This window comes from Sinocyclocheilus anshuiensis, unplaced genomic scaffold (assembly GCF_001515605.1).
Source record: "Sinocyclocheilus anshuiensis isolate Anshui unplaced genomic scaffold, SAMN03320099.WGS_v1.1 scaffold1068, whole genome shotgun sequence".
In the NCBI taxonomy this organism is placed as follows: Eukaryota; Metazoa; Chordata; class Actinopteri; order Cypriniformes; family Cyprinidae; genus Sinocyclocheilus; species Sinocyclocheilus anshuiensis.
This window is the reverse complement of record NW_015551062.1, coordinates 119,828-128,596: the sequence shown is the minus strand read 5'-3', so window position 1 is coordinate 128,596 and position 8,769 is coordinate 119,828. Positions and strand designations below refer to the sequence as shown.

At 38.0% G+C, this 8,769-nt stretch overlaps 1 protein-coding gene across 2 annotated transcripts in view; it reads right to left on the bottom strand.

Moving 5' to 3' along the window:
• The window catches only part of l1camb (L1 cell adhesion molecule, paralog b), a 50,784-nt gene that overhangs the window by 16,858 nt on the left and 25,157 nt on the right, over window positions 1-8,769 (bottom strand). For both annotated transcript variants that reach the window (XM_016451819.1, XM_016451820.1), the window contains exons 12-22: window positions 8,390-8,501; window positions 7,731-7,891; window positions 5,884-6,043; window positions 5,414-5,541; window positions 5,231-5,332; window positions 4,778-4,978; window positions 3,965-4,035; window positions 3,473-3,698; window positions 3,213-3,328; window positions 1,253-1,478; window positions 1,046-1,168 (exon numbers count right to left, since the gene is read on the bottom strand). In XM_016451819.1, the coding sequence (XP_016307305.1) occupies window positions 1,046-1,168; window positions 1,253-1,478; window positions 3,213-3,328; window positions 3,473-3,698; window positions 3,965-4,035; window positions 4,778-4,978; window positions 5,231-5,332; window positions 5,414-5,541; window positions 5,884-6,043; window positions 7,731-7,891; window positions 8,390-8,501 (1,626 nt within the window). The remainder of the gene's footprint in view (window positions 1-1,045; window positions 1,169-1,252; window positions 1,479-3,212; window positions 3,329-3,472; window positions 3,699-3,964; window positions 4,036-4,777; window positions 4,979-5,230; window positions 5,333-5,413; window positions 5,542-5,883; window positions 6,044-7,730; window positions 7,892-8,389; window positions 8,502-8,769) is intronic.

Here is an 8,769-nt window from a genome sequence, read left to right as displayed (position 1 = left end):
TAAAGCATCCTTAAAAAATAAAATTATTAATTTCTAAAATTTCTTTCCAAAAAAAAAAAAAAAGAAAGAAAGAAATCATACTGACTCTGAGCTTTTGAATGGAATAATGTATAATGTTACAAAAGCTTTTTATTTCAGATAAATGCTGATCTTTGGATCTTTCTATTCATCAAAGAATCCTGAAAATAATGTACTCAACTGTTTTAAATATTGATACCCAGCAAATCGGCATATTAGAATGATTTATGGATCATGTGACACTGAAGACTGGAGTAATGATGCTGAAAATTCAGCTTTGATCACATGAATAAATTACATTTTAAAATATATTAAAATAGAAAGCAGTTATTTTAAATAGTAAAAATATTTCAAAATGTTACTGTTTTTGCTGTATTTTGGATCAAATAAATGCAGGCTTGGTGAGCAGAAGAGAATTCTTAAAAAAAAAAAAAACATTAAAAAGCTTACTGTTCAAAAACCTTTGACTGGTAGTCAAAGTATTCTTATAGATTGAAACAAATGTGCTTTAGCCAGTATAAAGAGTATGAAAAGTGCTATGAGTTGCTGCAGAAAAAAGAGCAACAACAAAAACATGTTGCTGGAGACGGGCTTATTATTCAAAATGCAACTCATTCTCTGCCAGCAGGAGGCGCTTTTAGAGCGTAGAAACAGCGGTTTCTCCGGTAACGGCTGTAATCAAAGCAGCTCCGCTCATGAACGCTACTTTATCAGATAAAATGAAAATGCCATCGAAACTTTTCTCAGAGATGCATTCATATAAAACACCCGCACCTCGCTATGATTTTGAAACGTGCAGTGCTCATGTTTATTCAACTAAGTAAAATGCCACAAATAAATTAATGTATGGGAAACACTGGTAATTTATATCGAAATTTCGGAAATGTGTTTAAAAATCATATCACCGTTATTGAAAAAATTTATATCGCGATACATATTGATATTGAATTATTGTCCAGCCCTATTTCAAAGCATATTATATAATGTGCTAATTTTACATATAATGAATAATCCTGAGTTGACCCACGTTCATAGTACTGTAGCAGGTAGCCCGTGAGCACTCCGTTGGGTTTGTCTGGAGCTTCCCAGCGCAGGGTGATCTCCGTCTCAGATGGGCTCTCGAAGGTCAAGAATGAAACTGGTCCAGGAGCTGGATGTCAGAAGAGCACAAGGTCAGCTGATCTAAATCCACTTTCACAGAGGTTTTCACATGCGCTGTAAAAAGTGACCTTACCGCCCTCTGGAGTGCTAAAGTGATACGCCTTCGAATGCGGACCTTCACCTTTGCTGTTGAAAGGTGCAACTGTCAGAGTATAGTTCGAGTAAAACTGCAAGTCGCTCACGGCCATCTCCACCTTATTTCCATGAACCACAATCACTCTGTTCCTGTCCGCTGCTGGTTCTTGCATCGGCAGGCCTCTTCGGCTGTGAGTTCTGGGGCCTTTCTTTCTCAGGTGGATCTCGAGAGAGAGAGAGAGAGAGCGAAAAACAACTATGAGAATCAGCAGCCCCTCTAGAATTTGGGAAGTTCTGGGAATGCTTTCAGTGGCAAGTTTTATTTATGTTCCCAGAATGTTCTGCTAAAAGATAGGATAACATTCTCTAAAAATATTCTAAAAATGTTTATTGATAACATTATTAGAACATTATCCCCTAACATTATAATAAAGATTTTAGCGGGAAGGTTCCCAGTGCACTAGATGTAGACTTGTGGATGTGAAATTTTGGTTGAAAGTGAAAACCCACCCTTTGTTTGATGTCAACCTCAATTGTCATTAAATAACAAAAAAACAGCATTACCGGCTTCACTTGTTATAAACCAGATTGGCTTTATTTTTGTCATACAATTACAAAAGTTCTTATTAAGATTAACAGAGGTTTAGATGTTGACAGTTTATTGAAAATAATAGTTTGGTTTGAAGTCATCAATGGTGACATGCTTCATGCCGCAATGCATTCTGGGAGCCACAGATGAGTTTTGTATGATGCACCCAGAATGCATTGCAGCACGAAGCATGTCATCATTGCTGAGATTCATAACCTGACTCTTAATAACAAATATTTTTTTTAATGCTTGAAGAGGTCTGATTAAAATTACTGCTGGATCTCAGTCTGAAGAACCACTGAGTGTCTGTAATAAATAATGTGCAACTAATACCATAGATTAGACTGGAAGAAATCAGATAACCAGACCGTTACATAATGATTATATCTCTATCATCAGCAAATAGCCAGCATTATCTAATCATGTTTTCTTGCTGTTTTGCCACAACAAACATAGATACCACAGCTAGAGAAAAAACATTGAAAAGTCAAGAGCCAAACTGCCCAACTAAAGCAAACACTGATCACCATAATGGTGACATCAAACCAAACTATTACTTTTAAACAGACATCAACATTTAAACCTCTGTTAATATCAAGACTTTTTGTATATATATGACAGAAATAAAGTCAAACTGGTTTATAATAGGTGAAGCTGGAAATACTGTTTTTGGAGTTATTTAATGAAGTTGGAGCTTTATCAAAAAAAGGTTGGGTTTTACTTTCAACCAAAATTTGACATCTGAGCAACATTTGAGTCAACATCCAATGTCAAATGGGAAGCTTCCCATTAAAATATTTATTCGAATGTTAGGGGATAATGTTCTAATAATGTTATCAATAATAAAGCAAACACTGATCACCATAATGGTGACATCAAACCAAACTATTACTTTTAAACAGACATCAACATTTAAACCTCTGTTAATATCAAGACTTTTTGTATATATATGACAGAAATAAAGTCAAACTGGTTTATAATAGGTGAAGCTGGAAATACTGTTTTTGGAGTTATTTAATGAAGTTGGAGCTTTATCAAAAAAAGGTTGGGTTTTACTTTCAACCAAAATTTGACATCTGAGCAACATTTGAGTCAACATCCAATGTCAAATGGGAAGCTTCCCATTAAAATATTTATTCGAATGTTAGGGGATAATGTTCTAATAATGTTATCAATAAACATTTTTAGAATGTTTTTAGAGAATGTTATCCTATCTTTTAGCAGAATATTCTGGGAACAAAAATAAAACTTGCCGCTGAAAACATTCCCAGAACTTAACCTAATGTTCTCAGAACATTCTTAGAACAATACAATTTCTAGCTGGGAGCCAAGTGCAGAAACTATAAATGATGGTTTATAGATCATGTACCTTGTAGCCGAGTAAGTGTCCGCGGACAGATTCCATCCTGACTGTACTCCATCTTACCAGGACAGCGGTTTTGTTCAGCTCGGTCACTGCCACCTCTAAAGGAGCTTCCAGAGGTACTGTGAGAGAATGAGAGGCATTTCTATGAAACTGTCAAAAGATTTTTAAAAATAAACTGAAAAATATTTTTTTCTGGAAATGCTGGGCTAAGATAAAGCAAAGCACAGGGTAAAACTGAAGCAGGGAAATGTTTGAGAACGCACAGTCTTCCCCCGAGTAGCCGATGTCAGCATCTGGTTCTGGTCCTGCACCAAGCTCATTGACTGCCTGAACTTTAATCTCGAAGGGGATGAAAGTCCCGGTGCCGTTCACGATGAACGGAGGATTTGAGGCACTGCTTTCCTTCCAGTGTGGACTCCTGCCTGAAGCTTGACGCCAGTAGATCTTGTACTTAAAACCTGGTCCATTAAATTGTTGTTGCTCCAGTTCCTTTCAAATGTAAAAAGTAAAAAAAAAAGAGATTAATTGTGACGATTGCATCAAAATCATCTTCTCTTTGTCACATGTAATATGGCTTTCTCTCTTGGAGAAGACTCCTGGACAGCGACCGTCCTGCAGACTTCAGCTCAAACGCCTGTCTGTAATGATCCACACTGAACACCCTGATGAGCTGCTTCAAGTGTGTTGGATTGGAGTTGAGCTGAAATCTGCAGAGTGGCAGCTCAGCAGGAGCAGCGCTGGAGATCGTTAATCACCTGCCATGTGATGACCATACTGTCAGAATCAGTAGACACCGTCGTCACATTCTCTGGGTTCATGTCAGGTTCTGTGTGCAAGAGAGATCATCAATACAATAAGGCTTTTTTCTTCTTTTTTAAGATTTCTTTTTGCTGTTTGTTTTTTTGCTTTATTTTGATAGGACAGTTATTAGACAGGAAGTGAAGTGGGAGAGAGAGGGGGATGAGATTGGGAAAGGTCAGTGAGCCTCAGGACGTCTATATGTTCGGCGCGCTGCCCACCAGACTTTTGGCGCTGACGCAATATAGCTTTTTAAAGTAACAAATTTCTACAAATTCATAAATCCCCACCTTGTAAAATTAATAAATTTTCTCATGAGATTGGGGTGAACCTTCCATTGCAGATTTTAACACTTTTTTTCACAATCCTACGCCATTTTGCATGTCAGGGAAATGCATCTTGATTTATGAATCTTTAGGTAACTGGACTAGAAAACAAGACTAGAAAATACAGAAGAAGAAAACTCAGTTTTGCAGTGAAAAAACCTTTACATGTCTGTGCCATGGAAACGTGTTATTGCGGCGCTGATAGCCTTGTGGGCAGTGCAGTGCTGTTGCGCTTCGGACGTCCCGAGATCGAATCCCAAGTCGAGGACCTTTCCTGATCCCATCCCCCTCGCTCTCTCTCTCCCACTTCACTTCCTATCATTACACTGACCTATCTAAATAAAGGCAAAATGCCCCAAATAAATGTTATTGGTCACTCCTGTAGCTGTAAGCATGCGCACGGAAGAGCTTGTAGAACATGTTTCAGAGCTCAGAGAGTCTTACTGGCTGCTGGCGTGCTGTATGAGTCTGAGGGAGGACTGGGCTCGCTCATTCCTATGCCATTGACAGCTCTGACCCGGAAGTGATATGTGCTGTAAGGCTGCAGGTGGATCTCCAGGTGTCTGATGTCTTGAGGAACTTTTCTGCACTCCTCCCAGTGGCCCTTTTCTGGATTCTGCTCCTCTTTCTTCTCAATAACATACTCTGATGAACAACAGAGATGAAAGGTCAGTCAAACCGTAGCAATGTCTGATCCAAAAGGTTCTTGAGAAAACTCGTTATCCTACTCCTAAAAATATCTTTTTTTGTGTGTTTTTTTGTGGAGCATCTAGAGTGTATTGAGGATTTGATAAAAGGGGTGCTCCATAATGGTGTGTATAATGGTGTCAGGATTGAATAAACAGAATACAAGCGGTGGGCTGTGGTGAGCACAGTCAAAGACTTGATTTCGATTACCAGATACAGGACTGTTGTTTTCAGCGCCTGGCATCCAGGACAGTGTGACTCTACGCTCCTTCCTTTCAGACAACTCCAGAGAGTGAGGAGAACCGGGCTTATCTGAGGAGTGTCCAACACATCAGTGTCTTTCAGAAGCAAGGCAGTGTCAAACACTGTATTTGGTGACAGTGACAGACTCACCCTGTACGGTGATGGAGCCGGTGGCGCTGACCGAGTCCAGTTTAGTGCTGATCTCACAGCTGTAGATTCCCGAGTCCTCCATCCGAACGTCAGTGATCTTCAGAGAGCCATCGGGGTATTCAGTGTATCTGCAACCATTGAAATCACAAGCTATAAACACCAGCAAATCCACTGCAGGACAATGCCGTTCTTATGGCCAGCTGCTTTTGGCAGCAGTGCACTGAAGTTATCGCCATGTGTGATGTTTACGTAACTCGTGGCACTGTTTTGCTCAGTTAGTTGCACACTCTGATATAGGCATCTCGAAAGAGAGCGGCCAGTGAACTTTTACACAATATTTACTCAAAATAAACACAGCAACAAACAGAATCAACAGAAACTCAGCTTTGACCGCAGTTTGGCCACTTTTGTTAACTGCTGATACCGATAAGCTCAAAATAGCAGAGATAAGTTTTATGTGGTGTGTTTACTTGTCATCATTAGCAGATGATGTGATCTTGTGTTTGTCCTTCTTCCACTGAATTGTGGGTTGTTTTAACTTGTGGTCCACTGTATATTTGCACTGCAAAACAGCATCGTCTCCACGTAAAACCCGCAGATCCTGAGGAGGGTCCACAATCTTAGTTCTGTCTAGAGACAATAACATGAAACGATATTCACCACCCATTTTACCTCATTAATGTGACATACAGGAGAAAGATTCAATGATTCAAAGACCTGAATGTGATTTTGCACTAGGTTTTTGGACTACTTCCCTCCTTCAACCCATACTGTAGGGAGCTTTTTGGCTAGGATGTGCAACCATCTATTGCTTTTTGCTTTTGTTCCTACAGTCTATTATATTAATGTCAACCAGCATTAAATTACTGCATAAACTATTGGCATGAATTTGGTCAAATGAACAGTACCTACAACAGTAGCCTCAACAATGTCCAAAGCTAGCTATTTGGCTAACATTAACCAAGAGAGAGTGTGGCCTTGTTGACGCAAAGCTCAAAAGAAAATAAAGTTCTTACTACTCTGCCCTTCAAAAGTTTGGGATCAGTGAAATTTTTAATGTTTTTAATGGAGTCTCTTATGCTAATTTTTTTGGAACCTGTGATCCTTTTTTTCTTTGATTCTTTGATGAATAAAAAGTAAAAAAAAAAAAGAAAACTGCATTTATTCAAAATAGAAATATTTTCTAACAATATGAGTCTTTACTACTGTAAGTCAAGTTTATTTTTTTCCTCAGTTTTTGCTGTTGCACTGTATACATAAATTGTGAATTATGAAAGTTATGAATGTTTTAATCTATCTTGAAAAAAGCTTGCAGAAAATATATTTTTGTGGGAATCATCCTCAGTCTGTAACTTGGTAAAACAATTATCTTTATTCTTAATATAAGAATACTTTTAATACTTAATACTTTTCCTTTTGTTATACTGGGATAAATATTACCAGGATGTATGCTAAAATTATTGGATGTGGTGCCCTACCTAGAAAAAAGTCCACCAACTGCCACTGATAGAAGTGTATATTGTAACACAAAATTTCGGTAACACTTTATTTTAGGGTCTCTTAACTAGTTGCTTATTAGCATTCATATTACTAGAATATTAGCCATTTATTAGTAGTAATTAAGCACATATTAATGCCTTATTCTACATGACCTTATTCTACATCCCTAATCCTACCCAACACCTAAACTTAACAACTACCTTGCTAACCATTAATAAGCAGCAAATTAGTAATTTATTGAGGGAAAAGTCATAGTTTATAGTGAATAAGTGGTCCCTATTCTAAAGTGTTACCAACATTTCTGTTTTGAATTAACACTGTTCTTTTAACTTTTTATGTATCATAGAATCCTGAAAAAAAAAAAAAAAAAAAAAAAAAAAAAAAAAAAAAAATCACAGGTCCCAAACAATATTAAGCAGCACGACTGTTTTTTTTTAACATTGATTGTAAATCAGCATATTAGAATGATTTCTGAAGGATCTGAAGACTGGAGTAATGATGTTAAAAATTCAGATTTGCTTCACAGGAATAAATTATAATTTAAAGCATATTAAAATCGAAAGCTGTTATTTTAAATTGCAAATATATTTCACAAAATTACAGTTTTTTTTCCTGTAATTTTCATCAAATAAATGCAGCCTTGATGAGCATAAGAAACTTCTTTAAAAAACATCAAAATCTTACTGATCCCAAACTTTTGAATGCCACTGTCCATTTTGAAAAGCCCTTTGTGTATAAAGCAAGCATGTTGTGTAATTCTGATCTCATGTTGAGCGATAAGCTACTGCACCTTCAGTGTGAAATGATTTGGACTTACTCAAGACCTCCAGCTCAGCACTGATGCTCCTGTTGCTGTGCCTCACTGAGCACGTGTAAATGTTGCTGTCGTCTTCACTCACGTCACTGATCTGTAGATTTCCATCGCTCGTCTGAGACATTTTAGCATTGGCCAGAGCGGGACCAGACTCGAAAATCTCCCTGCACACATTCAAAGCCACGGCGTTATACACACATCCTCCAAAAAAGCTGGAATACTAGTGCATGATTCTTTCTCTAATTTCCAGAATTTCAGAACACGTGTTATAAAAATGGGTCTTTTCATCAAACACTACAAAGATGACATACATCATTGCTTCTCATTAAAGGTTTCGTGGATTTTTAAATCTTTTTTTAATGTTAATATGTTTAAAAGGTTCACCTATAATGCTAGCAAAATTTTTTGCACAAAAATAAAAATATATATGCGAGAAGTTATTCTTTTCAACTGGCTAATATCATTGCATAGGAAATAGCATCCTATTCTATAAATGCTTTGTCCATAAGAGGGGTATTTTAAGATAAGAAACTTGCAGAATGTTTTTATGGTACAAATACCTGTTTTCTGCAAAAACCATAAGGGGAAGCTGATCTCTCATGTCACGATCCCTTTAAAACATAGCAAATGTGTTCAAAAACAAAACAAAACCCCATGCTCACCAGTCGACTTTGGGTTGTGGGGAGCCAAACGTGCGGCACCGCAGCAGGACCGCTTGCCCTTCTGTGGCCTTGTACATGAGCCCGTCTGCCGTCAGGATCTGAGGAGGCAGCTCTGCCAGACAGAGGGGAGGCTGTTTACTCACATATAGCACCAAAATGAATCCATTCAGTTTCAAGCACAAACCCATATTCATTCTGGAGCGACAGCGTTCCCAGGCTTTCTACAGCGTGGAGCGAACACATGCAAATAAGCGAAGGCCATTGAATTAAATGGTGCTCACCAACTACATGGACGTGTGTGTTGACCAGGATATTGCCGTGTTTATTGGTGGCCTCGCACTGATAGACCGACGTATCGCTGTACTGAACGTCAGTCAGGA